The sequence below is a fragment of the Pleurodeles waltl genome, chromosome 8 (genome assembly GCF_031143425.1).
Source record: "Pleurodeles waltl isolate 20211129_DDA chromosome 8, aPleWal1.hap1.20221129, whole genome shotgun sequence".
Taxonomy (NCBI): domain Eukaryota; kingdom Metazoa; phylum Chordata; class Amphibia; order Caudata; family Salamandridae; genus Pleurodeles; species Pleurodeles waltl.
In genome coordinates this window covers 1244517126-1244532058 of record NC_090447.1, presented here as the reverse complement: position 1 = coordinate 1244532058, position 14933 = coordinate 1244517126, and the positions used below count along the sequence as shown (strand labels likewise).

General features: G+C 40.2%; 1 protein-coding gene across 1 annotated transcript in view; it reads left to right on the top strand.

The window, feature by feature from the left end:
- The first annotated feature begins 35 nt into the window (after positions 1-35).
- Positions 36-14933, top strand: part of RFC3 (replication factor C subunit 3) — a 109552-nt gene continuing 94654 nt past the window's right edge. The window contains exon 1 of the mRNA XM_069205548.1: positions 36-278. Within this exon, the coding sequence (XP_069061649.1) occupies positions 192-278 (87 nt within the window). The 5' untranslated portion in view covers positions 36-191. The remainder of the gene's footprint in view (positions 279-14933) is intronic.

Sequence of the window (14933 nt, the reverse complement as noted above, 5' to 3'; positions counted from 1 at the left end):
ACAGACAAGAATAGTCTGTATGCTCGCGTGAATCGAGCATATGATTTGTCCCACAGCGGCACCCGTACAGCTCAACTGCCTTGCCGCGAAGTTGTTTTTCATCACGTGACGATGCAACAGTGACAGCGGGGAAGAATTTATCTCCCGCGCGCGCTCGTTTAAACAGCCTAAGTTACTAACAAATCGCCGTAATGAGTCTCTGGGTGGATAAATATCGACCAAGTTCCTTGATGAAGCTTCACTATCACAAGGAACAAGCAGCGCAGCTCAAGAGCCTGGTGAGAGGAGGGTGGTCACGCGGCAACTGGGTTTTTATTCCATGCATGAATGAGATGTTGGCTAGATGTCTTTGCCTTGTCACGGTTATTATAATCTTGCTTATTTTAGCCCTTTACACAGTCAGGTCTGCACGTTCCAGAATGCAAAACACACACTGAAGTGCTCACGTTTGGAGATAGGGGGCGTGCAGAAGTGCTTGGTGGTGGTGGCACTGGTGTTAATGCTGCTAACTTTTTCTGTGTCCCGGTGGAAAGTGCTACATGGGGACGAGCTGTATTACATCGCTGGTTCCTTTACGTGCATCTCTATAGTAATATCTTGCATGAAAAACGGGAGATTTCGGTCAGGATGTGAGCTTTGGACAGAATCGTCTCCAAATGAACTAAATATTATATAACTCTCGGGCAATTTTCCTGTTTTTTCTTTCTTTGTTAAAATCCACTTTAGACGTGTATTTGTCAAAAATGTAACGCTTTTAAACTAGTTCTCCTGCCAAGCTCCTTTAACATTAGATATTACTAAGCAGTCCTACCAACTCGCATGGTGCCACCTTCTGACGCATAATATTGGCTCCCCTCTCACGGTCACCCGGTGAGGAGCCACTATCACGTTGGCGGGGAAAACGAGCTGTAAATCGCTTTTACTGCAGATGCCCATTTCCCCCTTTGCTGTTAGCCCCCCAACTCCCATGCTAAGCCTTCTTGTTTTGGGCTACTTGGGTTAGTTCATGCTTAGGCCCCTATAACTTTTTGTCCCCATAAGCTACCCATGCCAAATTTGCTTCATTTTTTCCCCAGCATCTTGGGGATTCTAAAAGTACCCAGTGTTTCTGGATTCTCCTGGAGGGGACTAAGAAAATAGCCAAAATACAGCTATTTTTTTTTGGGGGGGGGGGAATGAGAAAAAAATGATGCAGGAAAAATGCAGCTGTATTTTTTATTTTTTTTTCCTGCGAATGACATCAACAAAGGGTTTGCAGTGCTAAAATCGCCACATTCCCAGCTTTCAGAAACTGGCAGACTAGAGTCGGAAAACCAACTTTTTCAACACAGTTTTGGCATTTCACTAGGATATACCCCATTTTTCCTATTGTTTGTGCTTTTAACCTCCTTCCATTTAGTGACAGAAATGGATGCGAAACCAGTGGTGGATCCGGGAAAGCCGTTCATTTCTGAGAAGTAGACCACGTTCTGAATTCAACAAGACAAGAGGTCATTTGTGTAGATCCTTCAAGGTTTTCCTATAATATCAGTTGAAATAAAAAATAAAAAAAATGAAATTAAGTTGGAAAAAAAACCCAGTCATTTCTGTCTACGTTTTCATCTGTAACTTTTTCCAACTATCACAGATTTTCAAAAGCAATAAACCGTTACACCTGCTGGACCCTTCTGGTTGAGGGGATGTATAGGCTTTGTAGGTTCTTAAAAAAAAAAAAAAAAAAAGTGGTACCCAAAGCCAATAAATTACCTGCACCTTGCAACAGGTTTTCATTGTCTACAGAGTATACAGCAATGCATTTGGTAAAATATAAAGAGTGAAAAAAAGATACTGGCGAAACCTGTGTTTTTCTGAAATGGGAGCAAGTTATGGAGTTTAGAAGCAGTGGTTATTTGCATAACACTGAATTTGTGGTTACCCATACTAGAATGCAAATTAGAGGGTTTTTCTCAAAATGACTTCTTTCTTTCACACTGAATTACATTTGGGAGGCACAAATGCAAAGAAAGACAATTGGTAATAATGCTATTCTGTGTTTCCCCCAAGTCTCCCTATAAAAATGGTACCACTCTTGTGTGGGTAGGTGTTGAGTATCTTCAAGCCGCAAAGACGATAATGGTAGGTAACTTCTTTATTCTTAAAATAATTTAGAGAATACAAATACATTCCATAATATGAAGCCCCGACCGCATACAAAGCCGCCATCCTTCGTCCTGTCTCCTCCCCGCTCAACCGTCACTGAATCGCACACTCCTACACAAACATTCCCCCACAACATTCTACCCTTCCCCGGCTCGCGCTACCAGCGCGAGCCATTACATTAACAATACAACACATCTTCCCCCTTACACAATATTTCCTTTCTATAACAATAACATAAAGAACATACACTACTATATTTCTATCGCTACGTGAAATGATACAAATACAATATCCTAACGTTATATGAAGCATAAAACTACAACGTAATATCTACTAAATAAATCCTACGAATATTTCATAAGTATCTAAATGTTATTCATTCTCTATAATTTCTTAATTTGGTTCCTGAATCCTTACAGTGACTCAGTCGCAAACATAGTCATTGAGTTTTCCCGGTTTTATAATCCTCCTACCACATCTGCTAATATTGTTCCTCACACTTGTCATGTCACCATTCCGTGCATTGTCACCTTCAGCCATTGTTTCGGTTCTGTGTTCCACAATTGCAGGACTAACACTGTTTCTTCCGCCCAGCGCAGTCTGTGCAACATTGGCACTTTGCAAACCCCTTTTTTTCCCCCTGTATCGTCATGCATAAGCCAGTCAGTTCCAATCGATTTTTCTCCACCTGAACCTTTGTATGGGGAAACTCTGCTTAAGTGCCATATTTTCCCGTTTTCAAGTTGTACAGCATTACACAAACTTTTTGTGACTTTCAAAGGAGGATAGAACCTTCCCTTCTCACATTTTTTAAAACCTGGAACCTTCACCCTAACTAAATCACCCACCTGTATATTTACACTTTTGCATTTATGTTTTGCATCATAAAATTCCTTAGAACGGATTTGCGCCCTCTTAATATTTTTCCTAATACTCTCACTTGTCCAGCAACTTTCCCTACCATCAATCATCCAACCAACATTATCTTTCCTCAGTGGAGCCCTCCCTCTCATAATCTCAAACGGACTGTGACCTGTAGAGCTACACGGTGTAGTTCTGTATGACCAAACTGTTTTCCAAATTTCCTTTTCCCAATCTAACTTTGCACATACAGCCAATTGTATACTGTTTTTTAACACTCTGTTGAAGCGTTCCACAGCACCATTGCCAGCTGGATGATAGTTGGAAGTCGTAATGTGTTTAATACCACACCTCATTAAGAAAGCTTTAAATTTGTCAGATGTGAATTGTACCCCGTTGTCAGTGATAATGGTCTTGGGTAGACCCTCTCTCAAAAAAACATTATCCAAAAATTCTACAATGGCCCCGGAATCCACCTTAGACACTATTCCAATTTCAGGCCATTTAGAGAAATGATCAAACATTACCACAATATATCTATAACCGTCTTCCACTTGTATTGGTCCAGTAATGTCCAGACCAATCTTCTCCCAGGGCATGTCTGGACATCCTATAGGAACTAACGGTGGTCTGAACGTGGATAACGTTTTTTCTGACTCATTACATAGGACACAATTCCTTACTGTCCTTTCCACAGCTAAATCAATTCCTGGCCACCAATATAGTTGTTTAACTTTTTACTTTTCGTTTTAGATATGCCCAAATGTCCATCATAGCATAAATTAAGAATTTTCCATCTGAGTGTTTCTGGAGGAATTACTCTACCATTGCGCAATAATCTATTATGCTCCACAGACAACTCCTCCTTAACCTCCCAAAACCCCTTCACATCTTCATCTAATTTTTTTTTCAAGAGGCCAACCTTCCCTTAACAAAATTTGAACCTTATTTAATGTTTCGTCTTCCCCCATGGCTTTATCCCAATCACCTTCTGAGATGCCCTGAAAAGTTGTGGGTATAACTTCAGCTACACAACAATCCTCCAACTCCTTCTTACCCTCCACAGTATTTACCAACGGCATTCTACTTAAGAAATCAGCAACCTTATTCTTAATCCCGGGTACATATTGTATTTCATACTTGTAGTCCAAAAGTCTTATGGATAACCGAGCAATACGTGGGGAGGCTTTAAATAATCCTTTTGTTGTAAGCACTTTGGTAAGCGGTTTGTGATCGCTACGCAAGATGACATTCATACCTCAAACAAATGATCTGAAATGTTCCAAACCCCACACGCATGCAAGGGCCTCCCTTTCAATTACTGAGTATTTTGCTTCAGCGTTGGTATTAGAACGAGAAGCAAATGCAATTACACATTCCTTATCATTCATATCCAATTGTGTAAGAACAGCTCCTAAACCCTTATTACTTGCATCAGTTGTAATTATACATTGTAAATTTGGGTCAAAACCTTGTAAGGCTGGTGCATTAATAATATCATTCTTAATCAATTTGAATGCTGCTTCACATTCTTCACACCACTTAAAAATGCACTTCCCTTTTAACAATTGTCTAATAGGAAACGTTTTGTGAGAAAAGTTATGCACGAACTTAGCATAATATTCTGCTAGACCCAAAAAAGCTCTAACTTCGTCCTTGTTAGTAGGGGCTGGTGAATTCTTAATAGCTTCAACAAGACTAGCCTTTGGTTCAACACCCTTGCCACTTATTTCGTGTCCCAAATAAGTGACGCTTTTCATGGCTATTTTACACTTGCTATGCTCAGCCGTAAGTCCATTATTTTCTAATATCTGAAGAACATTCTTAACTCTAATGTCATGGTCATATCTCGTATCCCCCATAATTAAAATATCATCTTGAAAAAACAACACATCCCGCATTTTACTAAAAAGCTTATAGATCAGCCTTTGAAACATAGCCGCTGCAGAAGCCAAACCAAATGGAACTCTAACAAATTGGTAACAACCAAAGGGCGTAATAAATGCGGATAATCTACGACTATCAGGATGTAACTGAACTTGATGATAAGCAGAAGTAAGGTCTATCGTGGTAAACCATTCCTTGCCTTTAGTTAGTGCTACAACCTCATTGACCTTTGGCAAAGGAAATTGATCCACCAAAGTATTCTTATTAAGGTCCCTTAGGTCTACACACAGCCTCAATCTGCCATTAGAACGTCTGGCTACCACCAGGGGAGAAATCCAATCTGATGACTCAACCTGTTCAATGATACCAGTTTGTAATAACTTGTCCAACTCGTTTGAAACTTCATTCCTGATGCTAAAAGGAATATTCCTTGCCTTATGAACAACAGGAATGGCGTCCTTTTTAAGTATTATCTTATGCTGGAAACTTTTTAACTTTCCTACAGTTCCTGAAAATACCAAAGGATACATGTCCTTCATGGTAGCATCACACACACAATCTTCCTGAACCACCGATACAGGTTCTGAACCATTGGGATTTAAAACCATTCCTAGTGCACCTTGGTCCCACCAACCTAAAACTGATGGTCCTGATTTTGACACATACATCTTACATTCAGCTTTACGATCCTTAAATGCAAATGACAATTTTTTGTAGCCAAGAAGCTGGATTGTTTCCCCCGTAAAGCTTTTAGGTGAGATATCAGGTGTGTCCAAACCCCCACCAACAGTACGTTTCAATTTCTTTAACCAAACTTGTTCATTAACGATTGTATAAGGTGACCCTGAATCTGCGGTAATCGTAATAGTAACACCTTCTATAGATATGTCACACTTTGGTCTTTTCCGCAGTCCATCTGGCGTTCCTGTTCCAGCATTTCTTATGTTAAGCACCCACATATTCTTGTCTTCACTGTCTGAGGATGAAGCTGATTCAGAAGCATCCTCTAACAACTTTATTGCCATGCCTTTCTTTTTCCTGCAAACCTTAATAAAATGGCCAACAGTACCACAACTGGAACATTTCTGATTGCGTGCTGGACAGCTTTTATCATTTGCATAATGGCCCAGTAAACCACATCTGAAACAAGTAACTTCCGCCTTAGAAGTATTTCTTTTTGACTTCTTGTTCCTGTAAGAACTGGTCTTCCTCGAAAACTCATTTGGTGGACATTTTTTTGACTCTATAACTCTATTCACCAACTTATGTGCTTCTCCAATCGAATCATCTATTTTAGAATTCCCCAGTAGAACAGCTTTTGCACACCTTCCTGTAAGTGCCGCTTTCTTGACCACTTCAATTACTTCTTGTAAGGGCGATTCTCCTTTAGTCCATAAGCAGTCCTGTATATTCTGGTTGGCAGCGTGCATAACTATCTGGTCCCTAATGAACTCGTCATGTAAGGTACCAAATCTACACGTTAAGGCCAAATTTTTTAAGGCTGAAACGTATTCCTCAATCGTTTCCTCTTTGTTTTGTTTTCTGTGAAAAAACTTATAGCGATCAATTCCCACACACACCGTTGGAGAATAGTATCTGTCTAAATCCTCTTATGCATGAACAAAAATATCTCCCTGGTCTCTTTGTTTCTTTTCAATTCTGTTGTAAATTTTAAGATCGTGCGGCCCTAAACAATGCAATACAAATTTCTTCTTTTCTCCTGAAAAGTCATTGTCTTCATCGCATGCAGAGATGTAGTTCATAAAATACTCTAGCCATTCTTGCCATTTGATAGAAACATCACTGCTACCAGGAATAAAAGGTTGAGGAGGTGGAAGATTCAAGTTATTAGAAGCCATAAATGCGTGCCTCAACTTAAAAAATATATAACATCAATGTCTAAATATTCGTAACAAAGTGAAAATTCACTTAAACCTCCTTAAAACCACAAGAAATTCAATTGCCGGTATATTTCCTTAGTTCCAAAGGTTATTCAGGCCGTAAGAAGGTCAGCGGTATAGTTATTGAAAAAGCAATTGAATGTTGCTAAGAGACGCCCAAAGAAACGAGCACAATGCAAGTTGCAAAAACAATGTTTCAGCACTTTAGGCTGAAAAAAACCACTCACAAGCGTTCGCAGGTCGAGTTGCGTGGGCACGTAGGAGTGCGATAGTGAAGTAGAGGAACACAACCGGATGCAGACGGGGCAAACTTGTCAACTCGTCGCCAATTTTGTTGAGTATCTTCAAGCCGCAAAGACGATAATGGTAGGTAACTTCTTTATTCTTAAAATAATTTAGAGAATACAAATACATTCCATAATATGAAGCCCCGACCGCATACAAAGCCGCCGTCCTTCGTCCTGTCTCCTCCCCGCTCAACCGTCACTGAATCGCACACTCATACACAAACATTCCCCCACAACATTCTACCCTTCCCCGGCTCACGCTACTAGCGCGAGCCATTACATTCACAATACAACAGTAGGCCTCATGCCCGCATCAGAAAAAGCCCCAAAACGCAATGTGTAACATCACATTTTTCCACTGAATACTGACTGCTTTTTTGCAATGAGCCTAGCTGTGGATTTTGGGCTCTGGCTCAGCCTGCACCTAGGGAAACCTAGCAAACCTGTACATTTTTTTTTTTTAAAGCTAGACACCTAGGGGAATCCAGGACGGGGTGACTTGCGTGCCTCTTACCATATTTGTCTACCGAAAATCTGTTGCAAACTTCAACATTTGTCCAAAAAAACAAATTTTCCTCACTTCTATGTGACAGAGAGTTCTGTAATCTGAGGGGAACCACAAATTTCCTTCCACCCAGCATTCCCCTAAGTCTCCCAATAAAAATGGTATCTCACTTGTATGAATAGGCCTAATCCCTGCGACAGGCAACGCCTCAAAAAGCGACATGGACACATCACATTCTTTCCACTGAAAACTGACTTTTTTTGCAATGTGCCTAGCTGTGGATTTTTGGGCTCTAGCTCAGCCTGCACCAAGGGAAACCTAGCAAACCTGTACAGTTTTGAAAACTAGACACCTACGGGAATCTAGGATGGGGTGACTTGTGTGGCTCTTACCACATTTGTCTACCCAGAAACCGTTGCAAACCTCAACATTTGTCTAAAAAAAACACATTTGCACAATATTTCTGTGATGGGGAGCCACAAATTTCCTACCACTCGGAGATCCCCTTGGTCTCCTGATAAAAATGATACTTCACTTGCGTGGGTGGGCCAAGTGCCTGTGACAGGGACGGGCCAAAGACTTTTAGAGATTGAGGGGACACCAAAGCATGTTCATAAGCGCAGTTTTATTATTTTTTTGTTTCTTAATACGTTTTTAGGCTGACTCTGCTCTGGGCACCCACACAATTGAAGTATCATTTTGTTTTGGAGACCAAGGGGTATGCTGGACAGTAGGAAATTTGTGGTTGAATATTGCACAGAAATGCAAGGAAAATGTGATTTTAGTAAAATTTTCAGGTTTGCAGGGCATTGTGGGTAAGGAAACATTTTGAGATCCACAAGAGGCACACCACTCTGTACTCCCCTGGGTGTCTAGTTTTCGAACAGTAGAGTTGGTAGATTTTCCATAGACAAGAAGTGAGCATGCTACCAAGTCTCTTCTGTGATATCCCAAACACTCAAATTGGGGAAAAAATGCCCTTAGGTTTGGTTAAAATGACCCCTCGCCCACCAACCTAGCTGGTGGCATGCTTCATCATTGGGGTCCCACCAAGACTCTTAGCATGTCAGGAGTGTGCTTGGGTGCCTGATTTACAGAGAATCAGGATTTTCTTTGGGAGTTCCTAGCTGAGAGGAAAAGTGCAATAAAACATCTTGTGGCTACCTGCCATTATTTTAACACATACATACTGGTTGGATTTGGCACAAGGGTGATTGTTGGCTCAATATATAAAATTGTATTAAGAAGAGATTTCACAAAAATTAAATGTACTGTTAATAATTGAAAGGTAAAAGACCGGAACTAATGACTCGTAGCTTGTGAGCTTGTAAAGCTGCATCAGGGCATCAGTTGCTTTACAGGCCTTTCATACGTGACACACACAAGATCATTCACACCGACAGCCGCGGGCACAGCACATTACAACATTGAGAACAAGAGACAATGTACAACTTGGCAGAGAAAAACAGAAAAGACAATTATTACTGCACAACATATATTCCTCAAGTAAACACACATACTGTTTGGGTTTGGCACAAGGGTGAGTGATGGTTCAGTATTTATTAACAAGAGACTTCACAAAAATGAAATGCACTGTTAATAATTGAAAGGTCAAAAAATGGAACCAATGACTCGCAGCTCGTGAGCTGTAAAGCCGCATCAAGGCACCAACCATTTACAGTCCAATCACTCACTTTTCATACGTGACGCATAAAAGACCTTTCACGCCGCCAGCCATGAGTCCAGCACTTTACAACTCTCTCACATCAACGGACGTCATTCAAGAGCCCATCGCTTTCAAATGCCCACATGTCTGACACAGCAATCACACCGGCTGACGGAGTGTGTAGACTATGGTTTGGCTAGCAATGTGTACTGAGCAGCAGCAAGTCTCTATTCACACACTGCCAGTCAAACGCAACTCCACGCACACTGCCAACCAGGCGCCACTCCACGCACTTCACCATCACTTTGTTTTTTTATCAAAAAAGAAAAATCAAACTAATTGTAAGTAAATACAACAATGCAAACACAAAATCTCTAACTAAATACATTACACTAATAGCAACTGTGAAACTGAACAAAAAATATAAAGCAATGTAGGACAGGCAGTTTACTCTTACGCTCATGGTAGTTCCCAAAAATTATTTTGGGTGAGGTACATTCAGAAACGAGTGGGCACACTTAGCCTAGGTTTAGAAGGACAGTCGGGGAGGTTCATACAACTCTATTTCTGCACACCTCTTTGTATACAGACTCTACATCTCCTACTAGGAAAGTGTCTTTTTTTTTTTTTTTTTTTTGGGTGGGTGTGAGAGGAATGTGATCAGGAAAGTGGCAATATTTGAATCTAGCCACATACTCCAACTCCAGGAACACTTGCCTGTTCCACTTCAACACGGCTGTCTATCACAGACACCTGAAACTGAACAAATGTAATCTTGGACTCTGGAGAAGAATCCTTAAATACATCAGAAAAGGTTGCTAAGTTGAAAAGATGGATAGCCAACTTCTTATACCAAATGTAAGCCTTACGAACAGCAGTGTAAAGTTCCAACCTCTGATCTACTCTTTCAACCCCCCCCCCCCCTATATGCCTACTATAGTCTAAAGGTTTGCACATTTCAGCAACCTGACTCCATACAGTTACAGTTGAAGTCATGGATGGAAGTCAGCATGTAGACATCTCTCCTGTCTGCAAATTTCACTGCTAGAAGTTTATCCCTACGCAATGCACTGCACTGTCCTCTCTCAAGTTTTTATTTTACAAATATGCTCTCTTGGGTAACCTTTGTGGTTAGAGAGGATTGTGCAAAAAGCAAGTGTCCACTTTGACCAATTCCCAGAACAATTGCACATTAGTGTAGAAGCTATCTACTATAAATGGTGATCTTTGTTAAAAAGTCCTCTTCCAAGTTCCTACAAAGTCTTCTGACTAACACCAAAAGTGGATGGACAACCAGTGGGGTCAATACTGGAATCCCTTCTAGGGTACACCCAGAAATTGTAGACCAATTACGATGGATATTTGTTTTAATATCAACTTGTCCATGGGACAGTTTGCCTCATAAAGCTACTTGTCCTGTAAATAAATCTTCCTTTCCCTTTTGGAGTCATGTGTTGCGGTGACAAATTAGGACAGCAATCTCATTATATAAGAACTCTGATAATAACCTCTTTGATTATGCCAGGGCTAATACTATAGTGGGGCTTGAATACTGGTTATTTCCTTATTTTTCCACAGATCTACATGGTGAGGGTAGAGGAATCAGTAAGCGATTGTAAGCAATTGTATATTTTCACCGGTTTACCAGTCTACATAGTGAAGGTGGAGGATTCAGTAAGCAATAGTTCCAGGGCTGGAATGCCCTTTTGAGTCTGTGCAAACCTACTAACTTGCAAGTTTTGAGGGTTCTCCCCAGCATTTCTCTGATCTTTTCCCCATACAGAGAAAGATTTGAAATTTACTCCTGACAAGGGCAGAAGTAAAACTTTTTCCAGGGCTGGGGAAAAAAGTGGTTGGAGGAAAGGTGAACACGTAAACGCTCAACAGATTTTCACATGAGCACATCTACGCATGCGTATCTGCTTGCGCTAAAATACAGTTCACTATTTTTCTAGTAGAATGAATTCCTGGTCTACTTCTGTCAATTCTTGTGAATTAATGAAATATGTAGGTCTGCAGTAATGCAAGGCATATACAGTGGGTTCACTTTTGTGACTTTCTTCAAGAATTATGCCCCTAACTAGGTCTGGCGTAAACCATGACTTTTTTTTTGTTATTAAAATTCTATATCTTTCTCTATCCATCTATCAGCTGGCTTCACTTTGAGTTACAACAGGCTGTTCTTTCACAAGCAGCGTATCAGCACACAAAGTAGTGCCAAAAATTACTGTGGCAACGTGTTCTTTTTGAGACCAAAAAATAATTTTGCTTTTTGCCAATGGTTAATTATAGTGGTGAAGGCCTGTCATCTCCCACGACAATAAAGTTTTACAAAAGCCATGTCAAAACAACATGCATTGGCAAAACAAAAAGAATGACCACCAATGTCAGACCTATTGGCTTTGCCAATGCTTGTTTATTTTCATGTTTTCCATAATCTTGTCTAAACTGGTTAGTGATTTGCCATTTATAAATATTTTTGGGTAACACTAGCATCTATTCATTTTACTGAGCGATGCTTCTAAGAAATGGCACCTAAACATTCACAGTAGTTTAGAAAAACATTTTTTTCTCAGTTGCATTTTATTCTGAAAGAAAATAATTACCAATCTTTCTTTCAAGCTTCTGCAAATATTTGCATCTAATCAGAGAGCATTATACGTAGCCTGATATTCCTAAATTTTGAAAAGGTGTGTGCACATTTTTTTTTTCCTGGAACCACTGTCAAGTAGTGCAGTCCGAGCTCACAACATTTATTTAGAGCGCTCACACTAATAATAAAGGCTTTGCATTACCCATAGATACCTGTTCGAACAGCATTAACATAGGAGCATAAATATTATTTCAACTGCAGGCAGTTCCCTTGCTTATAAACTGGCAGCAAAAGGCTTTGTGCTGCAGGGGATTGGGGCTACTTGTACCAAGGACAAAATAAATATGAAAACTTGCTGTCCATGACCCCAAATATGTCCCGGGCTTCTGGCTATAGGAACTCCACACCCCTGCATATTTAGTCCTACTCTCAGACAGCATATATATCTTTATTCTGTAACATGCCCTCTTGCTAGGAATGTACTGCCTAAAAACCAAACGGCCCTTGAACAGGGCCAAAGACTCGTTGTCCGCTATTTCCTTGCCCTGGAACATAGATCTCTGAAAAACGATCTACAAAATGATCAAGGACAGGCCAACTCTTAAAAATACCGTCCCAATCAGTGGCACAAGTTGTGGCAATGCTTAAGCAATATCATCAAAGTGCAGCATCCGAAGCAGAAGCAAATACCGATCATGACTCATGGTTGCAGGAAATATAGTCATTGCCATCAGGAGACTAGTAGACCAATATGAAGACTGTGACGGCCTCCTTATCAAGCCCATCAACAAAGTTAAACCCAAGAACTGCTTCAGCTCTTCCAGACCTGTGGGAGTCCACTGGGTAGCTCTAAAGTGGAGCTTAAGTCTGGCACTGTTATCCCTCAAATACATTTTAGCAAACAAATTAGTCTGGCCAACAATCTTATCCAAAAATACATCGTCCATAAACAACAGAAAGAAATTTATAGACAGTGTTCACTGTACTCCATGCAACACTGGCTGCACCATTTGTGGGGCAAACCAGAGTTCAGCACTTCTAATGGGAAGCATTGCAGTCCCAAACTGCAAACCCAGGCCTTGAAAAATCTGAAAAAATTACTAGACCTGCAGGACTAGTAACTTGAATAATCTACTCGACCTAACTGTAATGTACTTGACCCATAAACGGGTGTCAAATTGTGTGATCCTAGGCAAATAGTTTAGTCACCTTTTTCTTTATTCTCATATATGATTGCACCTTCTAATTTGTGAGCTCAGCATTTCTGCAGTACAAAAAAACTCTTTGGTTTGATTAAGTAGACTAAAGTTTGCTGCATGTATCGCAAGAATCTAGCCCACATATTGAAGACATGTGGCTTGCTTTTAGATTACTAACAGCACTGCCATCAGGGCAGGAGTGTTTCTCAGTTTGTTTAAACACTCACTTTTAATAAATATATTACTAAACCATCATGGTATCATGTTGTCATCTACACACAGTACATTTCCAAGAAATGTCCAAAAACCTTTCATTTCTAACTTGCAGCTTTACTGATAAAACAATATAGTGTATTAACAGTCAGTGAAAATAGGGTTTCAGAAATCATATCCTTTGCACAACAACACGTAAAGTATTCTGATTTGTTTTCATCCTATTAAAATATTTTTTCATCACACAAATACAAAAAATGGGCTTTCACAACTACTGAAATATATTTGTAAATGTTTGTACAGTTGACTTAGTCATTTAAATGTTGTGTGTTAGGAAAAGCCCGACACCCTATATCCTTTTATTTTACACTTTAAACAGCAGGTCATACAGTCCACCTTACATAGTCCTGGAACTCTGCAGTCAGAAGAGAAATTAATTGCAGGACAAACCCACTATTGACCTGTCTGTGACATAAGAACAAGATTAAAGGCATCTTTTAATGCCCCTCCACTTCCTGACTGAACAGAACACCTGTTCTTTGTCAGCTCACCAGAAGGGGCGAGTAAGTCCTAAAAAATAGCTCGATTTGGTCAATTATAACTAGCCATAGAGAGTGGTCGAGTAGTTTTTTCGAGCCCTGAATCCAGATGCTTTGGCTTCACTATTGTCACATCAGTGTACTCTTCTAAAAGGGGCACTTCCTCCACACTGAGAGTGACTTCATCATCAGATGATTCCTCTCAGACAGAAAATTTACTGCCAGAATCTTGCACTTTCTCTTCTGCCTCCGATGCAGAGTCGGCCTCATAATCATGGTGAGAGGAAGATTGAAAAACCAACCAACAATCTGCTGAGCAGTCATCTTGTGGCTAGCCATAATTCTTACTAATAAAATAACTTGACAAATAAGTAGTAAAAACGTGGCTTTCTCACAAAGACATATATACTCAAAAATGATACCACTTGCTTGCCAGAGCAACTAGATTCACTAGCACCTACTCTGCACAGACACAGCAAGCACCAACGATATTCACCTAGATAGGAAATAAAAAAAAAAAAAATACTCACAAGACAATACATATTGTGCACAAATTCAAGGAGAATTTCACACTCAATAAAACAGAAGCTGAACATGCTGCTATTATCGCATCATTTACAAAAAGCCCATTCATGCAGGGAAATGATACTCATTTAGAGTAAAAAGTACAAAAAACGTGCTGTGGACTGGTGTGAGGACGGAATGGTTCAGTTCTGAGCACATGCCTTTGCCAGGACATTGGCAGAAGCCTCAGCAAGCTTTTGGTGGTGGTTTTTTTTTTTGAGGGGGTGGGGGGGGGCGGGCGAGGATTTGGGCATGGTTTTTTTTTTTTTTTTTTTTTTTTTTTTTTTTTTTTTAAATGGAAGGTGTTTGGGGTGAAAAATATCTCTTAGGTGCTTCTGCCTCCCCTCCAAGGCACCGTCCGTCCTCACACTGTGGGATTTTTGGTTAAGTTGGCAGTTCTGCCGCTATGCACGTAATTTGTTAAATCATGAAATGACCAATATGTTTATATTATGTTGTTTCTGTCAGACTTTTACCTGTTTGATACAGCTCTCTGCCTTTGATATGCTGTCCAGAAGATCAGTATGTGTGAACCACTAAAACACGTTTACAGGTCTTTATGAAATTGGGCACCCACGT